This window comes from Hirundo rustica, chromosome 2, assembly GCF_015227805.2.
Source record: "Hirundo rustica isolate bHirRus1 chromosome 2, bHirRus1.pri.v3, whole genome shotgun sequence".
Taxonomy (NCBI): Eukaryota; Metazoa; Chordata; class Aves; order Passeriformes; family Hirundinidae; genus Hirundo; species Hirundo rustica.
The window spans coordinates 77,619,992-77,638,756 of record NC_053451.1 but is presented as its reverse complement, the minus strand read 5'-3'; the positions used below and the strand labels follow the sequence as shown (position 1 = coordinate 77,638,756).

The following is an 18,765-nucleotide window of genomic DNA, read 5'->3' as shown; positions in this document are numbered from 1 at the left end:
CTATTCAATGCTTGCATCAGCAACATGGATGCTGAAAACAAAACCATTTTTACTAAACATGCCAATGATGAAAAGCTAGGAAGGACAAAAAGCTTACATGAGTTTTGCAAATGAAAGAAATTGACTGAAGCAGAATGAAATTCACTGGAGATGAGCACAAAACTACAAAACTCCTACAAAAAGACGATGGAAAATATAAGTAAGAGTCCTTAATAAAATTAATAATGTCTAAATCCCAAGCTGACAGTCAATGTCAGGCAACTGCAAAATGGCAAATATCGGTGAGGTTTACGAGCACGACTTTCAGAATAAGCCAAGTAATCTTTTCTGGTCCATTCTGTACCGCACTTAACTGTACTCCCACTGAAACACCACTTTTCCAGAAAACAACTGACAAAAACCCAAAGAGCAGGCCATTCTTTGTGCTCCTCCAATAAAGACAGCGTGAATTGGATTTGGTTACTATTTAAGCAGGGAAGCTTGAAAGAGGGCTTCCTAAGAGCCAATGTACCCAGAAGGCTACTGCAGAGAAAACGGGATCAATTTGTTCTCAGGTTCTCAAAAGACAGGAGATGCAGTGGGCTTAAAATTGAAGTTAACAAGATCCACACTAAGCACTTGGGGAAGACAACATCACTTTTCAATTTTAAGGACAATGAAACCCTTGAGCAGATTACACTGGAGACAGGTAAGGAAGTAAAAAACCCACAGGCAGTAGCAGGCCAACAGGAAATTGTTTAGCCTTTGTTGTTCCTTACATTTATTAAAAAAAACTATATAGAATTTACTGGCTCCAGCACTCATTTCAGTAGAAGATAATAAGGTACAATAGAGAACTTGTGCTTTTTTTTTTCAGTTTAAACATTTGTGTCTCTTGTCTCCACTATCCTCAGCATAGTCTTACTTTTCAATTAATACTCTTACATTTTTGTGATGATCAGTTACCACGGCTGCCAAGATCAGTGTCTGTCTTATGTTCTATTATAGCTAGAGCTTAAAAACAAACACAACAGTCAAATAAAGGAATGCAAAAGAAGGAAAAGGAATCCTACTAGTATTTTCCATTCAACTCTCCCCATTCCAGGATTCATGGGTTTACAGCTGATTTACACTTCCATAGAAAAATGTAGCATATGGTAAGTTAAACAGGACAAGGAAATAGAGAGTATGATGGAAGTGAATTAATAAAAATCAATAGTTTTGAAGACTAAAGCACATTGACAATAAAGCTTATGGGGTTTACACAACTCAAGTGATTTCACTGTTTCATATCAGAAAATTCGACAAAACTTTCAATTAAGTGTTCTTTCAAGTGTGTAGCTTAAAAGATGGCATTCCTACTTTAATCAAACTTCAAATAAACAAAAATGAATAATTATTAATTACATTGCAGGCATCATCAGCTAGGGATAAAAAAAGCCTTGATAAGGACTTCTCAGGTTCTCACAACCCCTCCTCCATAAAGCAGAGAGGCAAAGCAAGCCCCATCTCACACCCCAAGGACTACCTGGTAACCTAACAGAGGCAGACAGACATTTGGACAGTGTCTCTGCAATATTAGATGTGGATCTCTTCTTCTCTAGTTTTAGACACAAAGCCCCAGTTCTAGTCTGTCCCTTGTTATCAGTGAATGGAAGAACTGGCCCTCGAGAAGACAATTCAGCAGGTCTCAGACATGCTGAGACCCTTAAAAGGGCTGCCTGTGTTATTCTATTCCTCTGCAGAGGCAGCCTAATGTCACTCAGACTTGACACCAACTCTTCCCTGATGTACCAGGTTGGACATTTCACAACATTTCTCTTCCCATTCTTTCCTCAAGCAGTGTTTGCTAAGATTCCACAGTCTCAGCTTCTTGGCACCTCTGAAGGAAAGCCAAGTTCTGGGGGGGGAGCTGAACACAAGCATCACCAACTTCAATGGCTTCCAGAGAGGGCAATGCAAACGCATAAAAAACAGTTTCTTACCAAAAAAAAAACCAAAAAAAAAAAAAAAAAAAAAAAAAAGGCACTATCCAGATAGAAACTTTTGTAAAAGTAAAAGCTACACACTAGTATGAAAAACTAATAGCCTGGCTCTGTAGACACTTAAACAGGTATTTTAGCAGAAAATCTCACATCCTTAAAATGAAAACATATGCAAATGTTTGAAGAAATATAGTCTACAGGTTTTGTCTTGGTTTGGTTGTTTTTTAAAATAATGTCATTCAAAAGAATTGCTTTGCTTTCTAACAAAAGAGATAGGTGTACAACTTCACATCAGCATCCAAAATGTTAACAAAAAACAACTTTTCATATTGAAGCTGGGACAAGGTACACCATACCATTAAGTCCCACAGAGATAAAAGTCCATGCCGGCACTTGAGCTTAAAAGACGTTCAGATTTATGGAGCACAGCATCAGTTTTTGCCCCATGTTTCATCTTGAGACTTCCAAACTCCAACACTAGAAAGGGGAAAAACTAAGGCAAATTCTCTTCAAAACGATAATGTGATTTAAACACACTGTCCGAAAGATAAAGACTGAGGAGAGGTTGTGCTTCACAGATCTTCTAGGACCTTTACCATGATCATCCACTCCTTATCAGCTAGCCCCTTCCCCCATGAATTCTAATTACAGTTTTTTCATTAAATCTTCTGAAGATTTGTGTTAAAAGCTAGAACTTGATCTATCTTACACTATTTTTAGCCCTCTTAGAAACAAATTTTCACTCTCATACACTATAAATCCTTTATTTCCTCCACACAGTAAAAGACAGACCACATATATAGGGATCTGAAAGAACCAATCATGTTAACACCTGCTACATGGAGAAACAAACAAACAAAAAATCTGAAATACATGTAACATCTTCACTGCATCAAATATATGGCATAGGAGATCAAACACATTAGAACCAAATCCGTAAAAGTTTGTCCTGCCGGCCACAAAGAAAACCCATTGTCAGATATATAACCAATTTAGCCTAATTTTCTGACACCAAAGCTGGAAGGCAGAAGGGAAAAGTTGAGCTATTCAAGGAAGACTAGTGCTTCAAAGGCATTCAGAAGCTTTAAAGGAAGACTTAGAAATATTCAGCACATTTTACGTTAGACTCATATGCTACTTTCTTGTCTATTTTACGTATACAGCGTCCTCAATTCTCCATTCAGACATTTAAAAAGACTTAGATGCATGCCTCTAATAGTACAGCAAAGTAGTTTGGGCTTGATTCCAATTTCACCAGGAGCAAAGACATTTAGAGCAGAGATAATCCATACTTCAGGGTTATTTGATTCCTTTTAGAGCTCCTTGAGAAGCAGGAGTCAAGCTACATGGTTATATGACAAAACAAAGGGAAAAATGTAAAGGTGTCTCTTAGCACAGGTTATAATACAAGAATGAACAAGTATTAAAATGATGCAATAAATTATTATTCACAGCACTTTCCTCATTTATGTAAAGACAAATCAAGAAATGCAATCTTACACTAGCCAAATAATCCACTGATTGAACAAAATTAGTAGACAAAAAAATCAGAAAACAGTATTCACCTAGCATAGTATTACTGCATGTCTTTTTTCAAAGACATTACAAACTAATAACCACTATGACTGGCTGTGTAGTTCAGCTTGAAGTTTTAAATTCACCTAATACAAGAACGGTTTTCTGCAATAGTACTGAAGCCACCACTCCAATTTTATTGCCCATTTGTAATCTTTGCAATTGAATTTAGCACTCAGTTGTTCACCTACTAATATTCTTCATGAGAGAAAAAGTGGACTTCACTGGCAGATTATGTATTTTCAGACATTTTTACAGCAATTACTCTTCCTCCGCCCCTCCCTTTTACATTCCAACTTTCTTGAATATTCCTTAAAGCTCAAGAGCTACCACCAAGTTATTTCGTCCTTGAAGACATCCACAGCATTTCTCTCCCATCAGCAAATACATACACTTCACCTAAATTGTTTTTCATAAAATTTTATTAATTACCTTAACAGTATTCTGCAAGTACAGTCCAAGTCCACAACCATCCACAATAAATCACATTATCCTGACTGGAGCCTTTCCAAATGTAACTAGCTTTGCTGTATGGGGGGGCCTCTGATGTTCACATCAAATAAACTTCAAACTGTTCAACAACGACAATAATTAACTCTATTGTCTTGATGAATAAACCCTGTCAAAATGTGCTCGTGAACGTCATGGACTATACAGGTTCTTAAGTGACAAGATACAAACCACAATGGAAGCGATTCTACTGAAAATTTAAAGTTATGGACTCAAAATCAAGATCGATACTAAAGCGAAAGAATGTGAGGTAGCTGCCAAACTATACAACTTTTTAAAGAGGTATTCTTCCTATATTTTCCTTAACATTTACAGAGTTGAAGTTACAATTATTAAAGTGCAGAGGTTTAAGAATGAATTCAGCTCATAACTTCTTAATACACATCCAAAATCAAACAAATGAAGACAGGTTCTAATACCAGCCTGAACAATCTGATTGAATGGTAAATAAATCAGAACAAAGACCAAAACTTACTGAATCTCCTAGAGGTATCTCTTATCAAGACAGATCACCCATCTGACAATTATTCCATGCTTGGAACAGACAAGACCTTTCCCAAGACCCAACAAAACCAGATAATAACACGCAGAGAGGCAGCATGCAGACAGAATTCCCTTTTCCACTGCCATCGGATCATCAAAGGGACATTCACAGCGCGATTTTTGCCAGCGCAGCGCTCCCCGCACAGAGCCTGCCACGCGTGGTCTCCCGACTCGGAGCTTGCACAGAGAGCGAGCGGTCAGCACAGCACGGGGAGCACGGAACCTGCCTATCTGCCAACACGGAACACGCCTGAAACGGAGTTTAAGGGCTTCTGGATACATCGAACTCCGCTAGATACAACATTCAGCACCTGCAACGATCCATCAGATTCTGCAGAGGCACTCTTCTTGCTGCAGAAGAGCGTAGTGATTTGTTAAAGACAAGTTTCGAAAGGACAAGCAGATGGGAGAAACTTGCGGAGTTTCTCTGGCGCTAACCCGTACGAAAGGCAGCTGCATGCGCGCTACGTGGAATCAGCAGGATTTTGAGGCAAAGCGAAAGCATCACAGGTAACACCGGGAAGGCAAGAGCCCACAGCAGAACCTGCCCCGGAACACCAGCCTTGCCCCGCCGTCTATTTCTTATTGAGGACGGCGGCGGACAATTCTCGCCCAGGGGCTGGGGAGCGGGACCCGCTGCCAGGGCGCCTTCGCAAGGCGCCGGGAAAGGCGCGATCACATTTGGAGCATCTGGAAAGGAGGCACTGACCTGAGGGTGCGGTTGCCGGCGCAGCCGCGGCGCTCCATGGCGGCGGGCACGCAGCTGGTGAGCTCGGTCCAGTCGGCGTGCAGCCCGCAGCTCCAGCCGGTGGAGAAGCGGGAGAAGAGCCAGGTGTCCTTGTCGCCGCCCGGGCGGTGGCAGGCGCACTTCTTCTGCCCGGCCCGGCAGTAGCAGGGCTGCTCCAGGTGGATGTTGCGCACCAGGTGCCGCCCGAAGGTGGTGCCGCCCGTCTTCTGGATGTGGAGGAAGACGATCACGTCGCGGCCCCGCATGTCGAACCGCACCCGCCGGCACAGCTCCCCCCGGGCGAACGGGAACTTGGCCGCCAGCCGCGGCATCGCCGCCGCCTCCTCCTCCTCCTCCCGCTCCTCCGGGCCCCCCCCGCGGCGGGCGGCGGACGCCGGCGGGCGGCGGGGGCAGGCGGCGCCGGGGCAGGCGGGCGACACGTACTGGTAGACGATGAGCAGGAAGAGCAGCGCCAGCAGCGGCGGCAGCAGCCACCTGTTGAAACGCTCGTCCATGGCGGTGCGCGGGGGCAGCGCGGCGCGGGATCAGGCGCTGCCGGCCGCTGCCGGGGCGGCCGCCCCGCTCGGATCCCGTAGCCGAGGGGCGCCCGGCTCCCTCCCCGACGGCATGGTCCTGGCAGGCAGGCGGGCAGCCGCGGCTCGTTCCGCTCAGCCCAGCGAGCCGCGCCGCGCCCCGCCCGAGGCGGCCATCCCGGGCCCGCTGCCCGCGGCTGCCGAGCGCCGTGCCCGAAACGCGCTGCCCGGCGGCGGCCGCACGGCTCCGCTCCCGATCCCGCTCCGCCGCAACTCCAGCCCAAACACAGCGCCCGGCTCCCGGCGGGGCGCGCTCCGCCCCCGCCCGCCGGCCAATCGCGGCCGGGCCGGCCGCCCGGCCAGCCAATGGGCGGGCCCAGCACGCCGGCCCTTCCGCCAATGGGAGCGCGCGGCGGCCCGGCGGGGGCGGGGGGAGCGGCCCCGCGCTCCCCTCCAGGTACCGGACCGGGACCGGCCGCGCGCGGGGCGGGGCCTAGAGGCGGAAGCAGCCAATGAGAGAGAGGGGGCGGGGCGTTGGGCAGCCAATGGGAGGGGCCGGAGGCGCAGCCAGGTGAGCGGGGCTCCGTTAAATTCCTCATTTCCCATCGCTTTCGTCTGTTGCGTGCGTGTCTGGCTGGCGCTGTTGGCGGGGGTACGCTCGTGGTTATAACCCCAAGTGCTCCAGACAAGGAGGTCGGAGAGCACCGACCGCCCCACAGATTAGCCAACTGTAGGTTAGCTGGTACGCGGCGCTGCTGGTTCTTGTGGTCCTCAAAGCACAAAGTCTCTAACCATGAACCCCCTTCGCAGAACACTTTTACCTCCCCGAGGCACTAACATCGGTTCCACAGCAGCGCAGCTGCTCCATTTAAATTGTCAAAAGGTTACTTTTAAATCTCTCTCATGTATTTACAACAATCCACATCCTGAAACTGTGTTATTTTCCCTACCGAAAATTAACCTTTTTTTAATGGACACTCAAATCTTTATCCCGCGGATCGCACTCACCTGAGTTTTGCCAAAAAATCCCCAAAACCCAACCACACTGTTTTGCCTGTAGTGTGCTCCCCATAATGTTAAAAGTCTGTTAGAAGTACTTGATACCCAAAACCAAGCCTCATATGGCTCCTGGATTACAATATATTAATATGCAAAGCATTTTGTCTTAGAACTGATTGCACATCTCGTTTATTTAATTACAGAATGCCTTTATTTACTGAGGGATTAATTAGATATCTGACAGTGCTAAAGCAACTTTTTTGCTCAACTCTAAAGACAGCTTCACCTCTGCAAGACTGGTAACAGAAGAGCAGGGCCTTCCCGTGGGACCACTTAACTTTAGAACATATAAAAATAGACCAAGATATTTTAAACTGAAGTCTTTTATATACAAACCAATAGTACTTGGATTTTTTGGTGTGGATTATCTGCTCCCAATAAAGCTTGCCTGAAATCATAAAAATTACCAGAAAATAGTCTAAACAGAAGGAACTCAGACTGTAAATGTTGTGAGGTGTCCACAAGAACAACAGCCTACACCACCCACATCCAAACACCTACCATACATGCACGCACGTTCCCAAAGTCCCATAGTAGTGTTGTGGTATTATGCCAGTAAAAGTCTGACAGTGGCAAATTTTTCGGTCTTGCCAAAACATGAAAAGAGATGATGCTCTTCTACCTTCAGTGATTTTTTTTTAAGGAAAATGCCATTGGTTACTTGGTGAAATTCACCCTTGTACAGCCATGCACCACGGTACTGGAAGTCCTTTCATCCTTTAGAAGAAGAATTCAGCCTGGTGTCAAACAAACCTAGTTAGCCTTCCTCCAAGGCTAAGGGACAAGAGATGTGCACTCACTGACTCTTATTGAAGTAGAAAACAGCATTTTCACCTTGAAAAATCACCGTGTTCTTTGCCAGCATGAGCAGCAGAGCACCTGTCTCTCCAGGGAGACCAGACTCTCTTCTCTGCTTTGGCCACCACCAAGCTCACCTGATTTCAGACTCCCCGTGCCCCCAAAGTATGGACTTAGTGAGGTTGTCTTTCAACCTCTTTATTTTACTAGGTGACACAAAGCCTGTCCTAGAGAAATTTAAATGTTTATATGTGTAAGATACAGAAGCATTTTGTTCTCATCTCAGCCTATTCATTATTTAACAAGAAATATGGCAAAATTCATTTGAAATAGAAGTGCTGCTAAAGGATTTAGACTCAAGTATGTTTTCTGATGCTTTTAGCATGATACAGAAATATCATATTTTAATATTTTCTCATTAAATACCGGACTGTTAACACTGTAACTTCATATCCACGAAAAGGAGCTCAAAACTAAAATTGCTAAACAGAGAAAACCTCAATTTCAGTGGAATATTAAATTGTTATTTATTTAAACTTACTCAAGAAAGTTACTGATTCACGAAGACTGGTAAAAAAAAAGGGAACAGATGTACAAGAGAAGTAAAAATATTCATAATTATGTTTAGCTGAAAAACTTGACTTTTGAAAGGTTCTCCTTTTTCTTAAAGTAGAAGTGGTTACTCGCAGTGCCACATGAATCAATGTGTTTATGCAGCTTTCAAAGGCAGGCTTTTACTTATAAATTTGAATGCTCTTAATGATGGTCTGTGGACCACGCGTTATGGAGAGTGTGATAAATGTGCTAAAGTTAATTCGTGTTATCAAATTATACAAGGTAAATGTTGAACTGTATAAAATATGAATGTTAGAAATGTGCTCAAATGTACATAAAGTAAAGGTAAAATGTAGAAACTAAAAATTAGAAAATTTCCTGGCTTGGGAAGCACAGGAGGGACACGAGGAAAGTATGATTGGAATTACCAGAGAGGGGGCCTTGAAACTATTGCTGCCGGGAATCCCTGAAAGGAAACAAAGAACCACGGAAGAAGAAAATACAAGTCCGGAGACCAAGATAATCACTTCAGATGGATATCTCTACTCGTCTCCGCTGAAATTAACATATACACGACACACCCGGGCCCGGTCATCAACAGCATTGTTCCACCCTACCGGTCTATTCAGACCTCCGATACCAGGACTTGAATAATTAATGAAGACGCCTCGGAGAGGATAACGTCAGAATTTCGGACTTCACTCCGCGATCTTGTGTATAAAAAGGGACAGCCGGAGACCAGAAATTGTGAACTTGGGGGGATACCAGGCTGACAGAGCTTGTTATCCGTGTTCACCCGGCACCGATCCCGGGCTCGGCGCTGTCCTTTTAAATTGTGGCTTTCCGAGACTGATATTTTGTCTCAAAATAAAATTCTAAATTTTGATACTTTGAATTTGGTCGATTTTATTTATAACAGAGAGTCACAAACTACGGCACAACCAACAACACAGAGTTTCCATTTGGTCGTATTTTGTGTTCTCCTTATAGAGGCCCACGTTACTGTGCAAGTTCCTGTGGGATTAAGTTCTAATAAAATCATTTAGCTTCTCTGCAAGTCCGTGGCTGTAACTCCCTGGCATCAATGAAGCAATGAAAAGGGTCATTTTGAAAACAGTCGTGTTCCCATTGATTTAATGGGATCATGACTGGGTTTAAAATGAAGCCCTAAAAGTTGCAAACACTGCTTAATCACAACATTTTCCCTTTCAAACATAACTCATATATAAATCTCCAAGACTTTAACTACAAGGAAAATCCAAAGTCAGTTAAAAGCTAATTTTGAGATAATCTTACAAAATCAATGTAGTTTTTGTGGATTTCACAATAAAACATGTAAGACTTAGGATTCCCTTTTTTTTTTTTTTTTTTTTTTTCATAATTCTCTAAGATCCTATGCTGACAGCAGATATCTCAGAGTTCACCCACCAAGAATTTAAATAAAATAATACTGAAATGACATATTCCTTGTGGCGATTTCAGGCAGAATACCTTCACCTGTAAAATTTACATGCTAAATCTACTGTCATTTCTACCAGAAACAGGCTGATGTGTAAAAGTGTTGCACAGAAAAACATTTTAGAATTTCAACGCAGTCCCTTGTCCTTGCCAGTTTCCAGGTAATGCTCAACACATTTTCCAAGCTGCTAAAAATAAAAATTGGTATATTTACAATATGTTTTAAAGGATAATACAGTACTTGCTAGTCTGAAGCAATGGGCATATGAAACAGTGTCAGTACCAACATCAAAGTTTGTACAAAATGCATGAATAAGCAAGTGATGTTTTATGAAACAAAGGTACAAAAACATGATTTCATTTAGCAATTACGTGTCTGACAAGGTTAACAGCTAATAGATCTGTTAATGTAAAATTAAAGCGACACCTACCTCACACTGGTTTCTTTAAATTATTTATCATTGCTTGACCCGAGCTGTTTCAATACTTGTAGCCAGTTGAGATTTCCAATAAACCAATTTTTCATCATGCAGCAAGTCCCAGGTGTTCCCTTGTCACAAGGACAGGAATTGTTAAATTAATAAATGAATGCTAACTTCAGTAATTTGTCTGGGATTAATTTGTTTCGATGTTTAAAGCGTAAACCTCCCTTATTTTTCATCAGATTAAATTCTACTATGTGTACTTATCAAACCTTCATTTCCATGGCACATTGAGTGCCTTATTCTTCCTTGTAAAACATCAATACTGCCAGCAGTCCTTTTTCTTGTAAAGTTGCAATTCAGCATAAGGCTTGTTACTTCACACTTCTCCTGCTTGCCATTCTTTTTCTGGATGTAATAATTTTATGAAACCTATGACCGCCTTTAATTTCCTTTACTCAGAATGGAACCACTACAGAATCAATATTTTCAGTCAATGTCTCACATGTACCAGTCCACATATAGGAGCTTCTGCAAGTCATTCCTTACACCATATTGCTGCAAGTTTTCCATACGAGAGAAAGGACCAGCTGTATTATGCTTTCAGTAGTCATAATTCCACCTCCATAAGACGCTGACCTTGGACAACTGGAACATCATAAATTTCTTCCAGCATTCTAGTATTTTTCTTTTTTTGTTTGTTTACAACCATATAACTCCTCATAGAACTAATACAATACCTTTCAATGCCTTTATTTAGCTTACAGTGGTTGTGAAGATAGTTTCCCAATAAAGGGATATATCTGAAAACTTTGAGCTACATTTTTTTAGGTAATGTCAAAACAAGGTATTAAAGGCAGATTCCCTTTCTACCAGGTAAAATTGGTCATCTTTTGTTCTTTCACTCCTGGGCTTTGCAACGGGGACATCTAACAGAATAGAGAGTGACCAAATGTTCTAACCATGTTTGGGCATGTGCCAACTAGCACTCTCTCAAACACCTCCTGGATGTAATTTGGGAGTCAACCATTCCAGAAAGCATTTCCAACCAGCACTCAGTGACCAAGATTATAGCTTCAGTGTAGGTTAGACCATATCATGCTATTTGGCCTCAGTACCCAAGACAGTTTCTGAACATGTTTAATTTACTTATGGAGACAACACTGGTGAGCATTTGCAGGTTTCAATTTAAGCAAGAAAAATTTGTGTTCCCTCTCTTTCATTTTGTACTGCAGCGTAACCAAGTTACACTTACAAAACTCAGCTTGAAATTACAGCGTGTTAGCTGGCAAAGAAATTCTCTGGCATGTAAAGCTAGATATGAGCTTACTGGAGTCCACTGCCCAGACAATGGGGTAGCACTCGGGGAGCCTTGCTGGTATCCAGCTATAATCCTAACTGAAACAAGGATAATGCTAAGAAAATTAGCCAAAGGGCCCCAGGCTGCTCTGCTTTCCATTCAAAAGATGTGTGTGGCTTCATGATGCGGCCAGATAGTCAGTGAGTGGGAAGATACTTTTGGAGTGAAGTGAGAAATATTCCAAATATTGAAAGACAATATCAAATGACAAGCAGCCAAAGGGAGAAAGCAAAGGGTAGGAAATGCAGGGCGGGTTTTTTTGTAATCCCAAACCCTAACCCACAGGGTGCTTGTGTATGCTACCAGAATCAGAATCTGCAACATGAAGACAGCATGAGGAAAGCATTTCACAGGACACAGGAAATTGTTCCCTCATTTCTGCCCCGTGCATAAAAAAACATAAATGTACTCACATATATTCCTTCCAGCCCTCAGCCTTCTGAATCCTGCAATATTTATGATGAAAACTCTAGAGTGTAGAGAAGCTTTTGGGGACTTATTGCAGATGAAGGGCATGAAGGGCATGTCACCTGCACCACATCCACACTTATTTTTTCCACATTCGGGTCCAAATGGAGATGCTTCAGACTTAGTCATTCTGATAACCACGTGAAAGCTGTCGCTACTGCATTTTCATATGGTGTTTTTTTCATTTTCCTAGTAAAGAACAGTCTAGCAGCATGTGATAAACTCCCTTATTTAAAGATTAAGGTGTCCAAGAAGTCAATACTCAAGTCTTCATATTGCAGCTTCCTCTTTGATCAGGGAGGTCAATGCACAGAGAGTTAACAGCTCTTCTGAAATTGGTGCATGCTTCCTCCTGCCTAACAAAAACTAACAAATATCCCTGTCAACATTCCCACCAAGACCCCAAAAAACATGTCATACGGCAATGTACCGGAATTGCAAGGTAATGCTGCCACCTGGTGATAAGCGTCACAGGAGAGTGTTCCTCCTCCTAGCATCGCGTAAAAGCCTTTCGCTTCCTTTCAGGGGCTCTTAATCTGCAAGGGCCCATCAAATGTCACTTATCCAACTATCAGCTTATCTTGAGCACCTCTGCTTGTGCTTAGAAGTGAAATTACTGAGGTTTTCAATATTATGAAGGCCATATCTTGTCTTTTCCTTCAAAACAGGCTTCTAGATATGCCAGACATAGACTTTTCTTGATCCACATCCCCACCACAACTCTGGACATCTAAACTCTATATGAAGTCTAGAAACTTGAGTGTCTCCGGAGCAAAAAATCTGAAATAATATTAGAAATGATCCACTAGAACTCTAGCCTTTTTTTTTTTTTTTTTTTTTTTTTTAATCTTATCTTTTCAGTCTTTTCAGTCTTTGGGGACATAATGTAAAAATAATAAATAAATAAACGAATACCAAAAAACCCAAGAGGCAAAACCAAAAAGCCCCTCTAGAAACAACAAAAAATTTCCCGAGAAGTTTCCCTCTCCAAGATGGAAAAAAAGGTTTCTGTAGTACATGGTCTCTGAGTCCTTCATCTGATCTCTGTGGGATACAGGTGAAAAATGAAGAAAAAAGCATGGCAATCGGTAGATCATGCTCAACTTCTAGCACCCCTATCTGGCTTTCACAGCCGTCTGCAAGTCTGAACCTTTCTTTTATAACTGACCTCCAACTCCTTAGTGAAAATCACTGCAAGCTGAGAACTGCTATCACTTTCTCAGTTGCCACTATTTCGTACTAGGCCTTTCTTGGATTCTTTTCAGAAAGCCGACCTGGACCCTTTGAAGTTTAAATTGAAGAACTGCACTTTTTAACGTGCTGCTATGAGAATTTTTAGAACAATTCACTCCTCTTCTTTGGGGATTTTTCTTAACTCTTTCTTATTTAACTATCGTTCTGCAAGCACCTAAAGGCATGTAATCAGTGGTTCTTCCCTAACATATGGCCAAACAAAGACTTAATGGTTTCTCTTTGTGTATTCATAATATATAGGAATGGTAATATTTATTCTTTAAATTATCCTCCCAAGATCAGTGAAATACTGGTCCCATCATCAGTTAAAAGTTCAGTTGGACTTCTGGAAAAGGCTGAGAGGAATTCAGGTCTAATGCTGAAGGGAGCTGAGTTATTTCACAGCTGAGGCTGCAGCAGAATTACTCCTATTGCCTCAAATCTGGCCAACCTACAACAGTCACAGCACAGAAAAGTCACTGTAGCACTGTGGGTGAGAGGTAAGAAACTCATATTCAGTTTAAAGTCGCAGTTTGAGACATCCACTTCTGGCACTAATTTATCTCATGATCTTGGATTAAAGAATGTTGGGGAGTGTACTTACCATGAGAACCGGGAATTTTACCCTCTAATGGCAACCTGTGGCAGCAAATGTCAAGACAAAAATAGTTCCCCTAAGCCTCAGCAGAGGGAAGGATCTGTTGGCCTTGCAGTCCATTTGCAACAGACCAATGCCTACATAAGAAATATGAGAGGGAAGAAAAATTGTTCAACATTGTGACAGGTTTCAGATGAAAAAACTGTAAATTCAGAGGGAGAGTTGAGGTGAAGATTGCTGGAGTGCTCAGATTAAGAATTGGCAAAAAATAAGGGAATAATTCTTTGGCTGTCAGAAGAAGGAGATCAAAATACAGATTGGTGAAAGCAGCTTGTTTGGCCAAGGGATCTAAGGGCACCTCAAGTTGAAGTGGTTCAGTGAGAAGCATGTACCTACAAACTACCAACACTGCATGGCATCTTGTGGCAAAAGAAAAACTGGAATAGAATTAGAATTTCACTGCTAAAAGAAGACAGAGATGGTCCACAGCAATGCAGTCACACTGTGGCTTGCAGACCATTGATGGTGGGTGAAATACCAGAACATGATCTCTAAAATAATTAGCAACCCTGTACCCTTTCCCATGGCTTTGTGCAAGCATAACTTAGAATTGACAAGCATTAAAATATTTGAATTGATGCTTACAACGTAAAAATTCACGAGCTATTAATGTATTTAATTTAAATACAGATGTTTTCAGCACAATTATCATCATCTCTCCCAACTGATAAGAAATAGAAGGATGTAAATTGTTCAGACATTTATAATTGCATTCCTTTAGTAAAGTGGTTGGAACCCCAAATCTATAGCAAAACTGGGGAAAATAGGAAATTACCATCTCTTTTGAAAGGAAGACTCTTTGAAAGATTCTTTTGAAAAAATTTGCTGGGGCCTCCAGCAGGCAGGATCTCACTTTTCATTCTTTAGTATCACAGAGTAGGACTATCATTTAACCTGAATCCTCTCAGAAGGCCCAAGTTTATTAACCTAATATACTATAGTAAGTTCTTGTTGACAACCGCCAGTTATCAAAATTATAGTATGAACAGCAGTATATCAAATGTGAATAACCACTACAAGCAGTGTATTTCTGATTTAACTTCATTTAATGTGGGAAATCAGGATCAAAGAGCAACATGAAACCAAAATAAAGCCACATTTTCCGGACAGAAGCCTATCTTTGTTATAACTATAACTTTCCCTTAGTTTGAGGTGTTAATTCTGTGTGATTACCATATGGTAATCACATAGAATTGTGACCATTTTATTTAATTTATAATGATCATTTTATTTCAGAGACAAAATATTCAAAAGAGGATGCATCAAGATAGCATTCATCCAGCACTAATCCTGTTGCCTTCTTTTTTTCTTCCTTTCTGTGTCATCAGCATCCCATAATTTGGAGCTGCACATTTCCCCTTCAGCAGCGCTAGGGATGGGGGAGAAAAGCTCATCCCACTGCTCTTCCCAGCAGAAGGATACAGGAGATAGAGGGAGCAGCAGCTGGCACATCAGGGGTTAAACAATTTTCTTTTCTTTAACAACACTTCATTTTTGCCCTCAAAGTTTATCTACATTAAAATATTCTAAATGTAGTGTGTTTCTGTAAGTCTAATTATATGCGGCATGCGAAAACATATTTGATAATCACATTGCTAATTATGTGCAATCACTTCAATACACAGGTGCAAATCTCCAGAAATATGCATATTTTAATCACCTTGTACATAGATATAAACTACAACTTTTCATTTAAGTGTTCAATGACTCCTTATTTTTCTGGGACTACACTTCCTTGGACTTTTGACTGGCTACTGCCAGAGAAAGAAATATGCTAGGCTACTACAAATCTGGAATTTAATTTATATGTGTATGTATGCTAAAAAACCTGTAATTCCTTATTTTTCCGTGGTTTATGAACACTTTAAAGCACACATTTTATAATTTGTTGATAGATACAGCATGCTGACTTCAGCAATACAGGAATCATAATTTTTATTTTTCTTCTGGGAGCTTTAATTCTCACAGTGTTCCTTTAGTATAAATTTGCCTGGAAAATCATGTATATGTGCATGGAAAAGCATCTTCTCCAGTTTGGATTAAATTTGAAGGACCTTCTTAATGGTTTAAAAACAGAATGTCATAAAAATCTTGAGCAATAAATTCACTTTCATTATATTTGTAATAGCTTGTGACTGCAGTTTTTGCTTCTCTTTGATTTACATGTAACTGTTATTTTTTACATTGATTTTTAAAGCTGCCTTCAGAAAATGGATTGCAATTATCTTTGTGTATAAATCATAAAAATTGAAAATTTTATATACTCAGATTAACTAAAAAGGACATAAAATATTAATTTGCGTAATTCAAAAGCAATATTTCTATTTTCCCATTAAAGATATTTAGCATTAATTACTGGAAAGAATAGCCTTAGATTACCTGTCCATAAGTATTTTTTTTCACTTTGGGAAGTGAACTGAAATGACTCCTGACAGACAAGAAACTCATCTACTGGTCTGCTTCTAACATTAACGAAAGGACAGACCAATAGAAGGGACACAGCAAAACCAGAAAAGCAGCACTGAAATTTGTTCCACTTGAAACAAATCTGTCATATTTCACAGAATAAAGCAGCCAGCTCGTTCTGTTTCACTTTAGCTACACAAATTTTTAATTAGAGTAAATTACACTTAAGGGTTACAGAATAGGTGTTACAGGTGTTACACACACCAGCCACTGTAACAGCATTCAGCAAGGTTTTTGCTAAATCAATAAGCCAAGAAGAGACTCTTCTATGAAGTCCTTTTTATTAATAGTGCTACAACTTATGGTGAGTGCCTCTAAAAAAGGACCTCGAACAAAGAAATTGCTGGGCAATTTTACTCTTACAAGTTTCTCACCCCTCATACAACTGACTGGACCAGTAATAATATTAAGCTCATGATGGGCACAACACGAAGCACAGGGAGATCCATCTAAATATGAGGAAAAGCTTCTTTACTGTGGGGGTGACAGAGCACTGAGATGGCTGCGCAGAGAGGTCATGGAGATGCTCAATACCTGCCTTGACATGATCCAGTGCACCTGCTCTAGGTGAACCTGCTTTAGCAGGGCTTTAGACTACATGATCTCCAGAGGTCTCTTCCAAGTTCAGTCATTCCATGATTCTGTGATTCTGACTGGGGTTTTCCCATTCTACCTTGGGTCCCTCCACTGTCTCTACACGGGCCATTTCTCTTCTTCTCTCTAAGGCTGCAGCTTCTGCTGGTGATTGCAATTTCCTTATCTTCAGACTTGAACTGGCTCTGGGGCCTTCTTTTACGTGACCATAACATATGTTCAAAATATCTAGGTGAAAGTTCACAGCTCTCAGCCTACAACTTCAGCAACTTTATCTACCAATGCTAAGCAAGTTGTGCAAAGCAAGTTCTGCATAAGTAGCACACCAAATCGCACCACACAGTTTAGGCTGGATGAGTGCACAGGAGGCCAGCTTGTTCTACTCAGGCTTAATGCAGGACCAGCTTCAAAGTCACCTGAGGTTGCTCAGCACCTTGTCCAGCCAAGGGTCACAGCACCATAAAAGGCGTAATTCCACGTTGCTACTCTGAAATGAAAACAACACAGTGGACAGGGTTTGGAAAGTCATTTTTGTTTGGTGAAGCATTGGAACAGGTTGGACAATAGGTGGTGGTTGCTCCATCCCTGGAAATATTCAATGTCTGTAGGAATAGGGGTCTGAATAACCTGATCTGGTGGAAGGTGGTCCTGTCCACGGCAGGGGGATTGGACTAGATGATCTTTGGTGGTCCTTCCCAACCAAACTATTCTATGATTCTGTGATTCTTTCAAGAAGTGGATTATAGTTTTTGTTCCTGCATTAGTGGTGTGTTAACAGGACATTCAATGGGAAGCAAGGAATAAACATGAGATTTGTCCTGCCAGCTGCTCAGTCACACAAAGCCTGTGAACCAGCTGGTCTTGGAACCCAGCTCTGTTGTGACCCGAATGCTGCTCCATGCAGAATGAGGAACAAAGAGTTGCTGCACAAGTTACGTTTTCAAGAGCCCATGCTGCCTGGCAAGGCAATAGTTTCTGCTGAGTCTGTAATTCAGCCTGAGCCAGGAGCTGCTGTCAAAGAGCCCTGACTCCCAGCATATGCTATCACTGGAGCACTCTGAATGGTGCAGTCTGCACCCTGCATAGGTGGAAATACAATTGCAATTCTGACCCAGTTTAAAAAGGATAGAAGAGTTTGTTCAAAGGAAAACTGCACTGGGCTTTAAATAGCCAGTACGTCATGGTTCTGCAGTCCTCGCTTCTGTCAAAGGTGACTTGGTTGAGTGCACATTAAGGACTCACTGGTTAATTTCCCAACTTATATTTTTTAGGCATTCTGGAAAGGATTCAGAACTCTGCTCATTTATCTGACTAAAAAAGAAAAATTGCTGCTATACTTTGTCATACAGGTACATTTTATCTTTATATTTTCTACCTTGCGTGCAGCGATAGCACCTTTTGATCCCTACATGATAGGCCTACAGTTCAAATCCTACTACCCTGTTCTGGGAAATAGTTTATATCCTCAGTGAATGCATACCTTCACACTAAAGTCTCTTTTGTTGCTGGTGCGGCACTGTGTGGCCAGAATTGTCCTGAGGCACTTGATTGTACACACCAGCTTATCAATTAATACTCAACTTTGTGCATTTTGTTTATAAATATTTTATCTTCTGAAGTTATAATCTCCCAAACAGTTGCATGTGACAAATCATGTCTAAAATACAAGTATGTGGCTATTATTTGAATCATCAACAATGGTGATTTAATAACTTTTTTATACATTTTAGGCTTAATTATATATCATCAGCATATCACCTGTGTTCCTTTCACTGAGTGCACGGATTCACAACTTACAACTAGAGAAAGAAGGAAAAATGTTCTTTTTTTCAACACCCAAGA

General features: G+C 41.4%; 1 protein-coding gene across 1 annotated transcript in view; it reads right to left on the bottom strand.

Annotated features, from left to right (window-relative positions):
- The window catches only part of HS6ST3 (heparan sulfate 6-O-sulfotransferase 3), a 274,637-nt gene extending 268,803 nt beyond the window's left edge, over nucleotides 1–5,834 (bottom strand). The window contains exon 1 of the mRNA XM_040056967.2: nucleotides 5,302–5,834. Coding sequence (XP_039912901.1) covers nucleotides 5,302–5,834 — 533 coding nt within the window. The remainder of the gene's footprint in view (nucleotides 1–5,301) is intronic.
- Nucleotides 5,835–18,765: the final 12,931 nt, after the last annotated feature.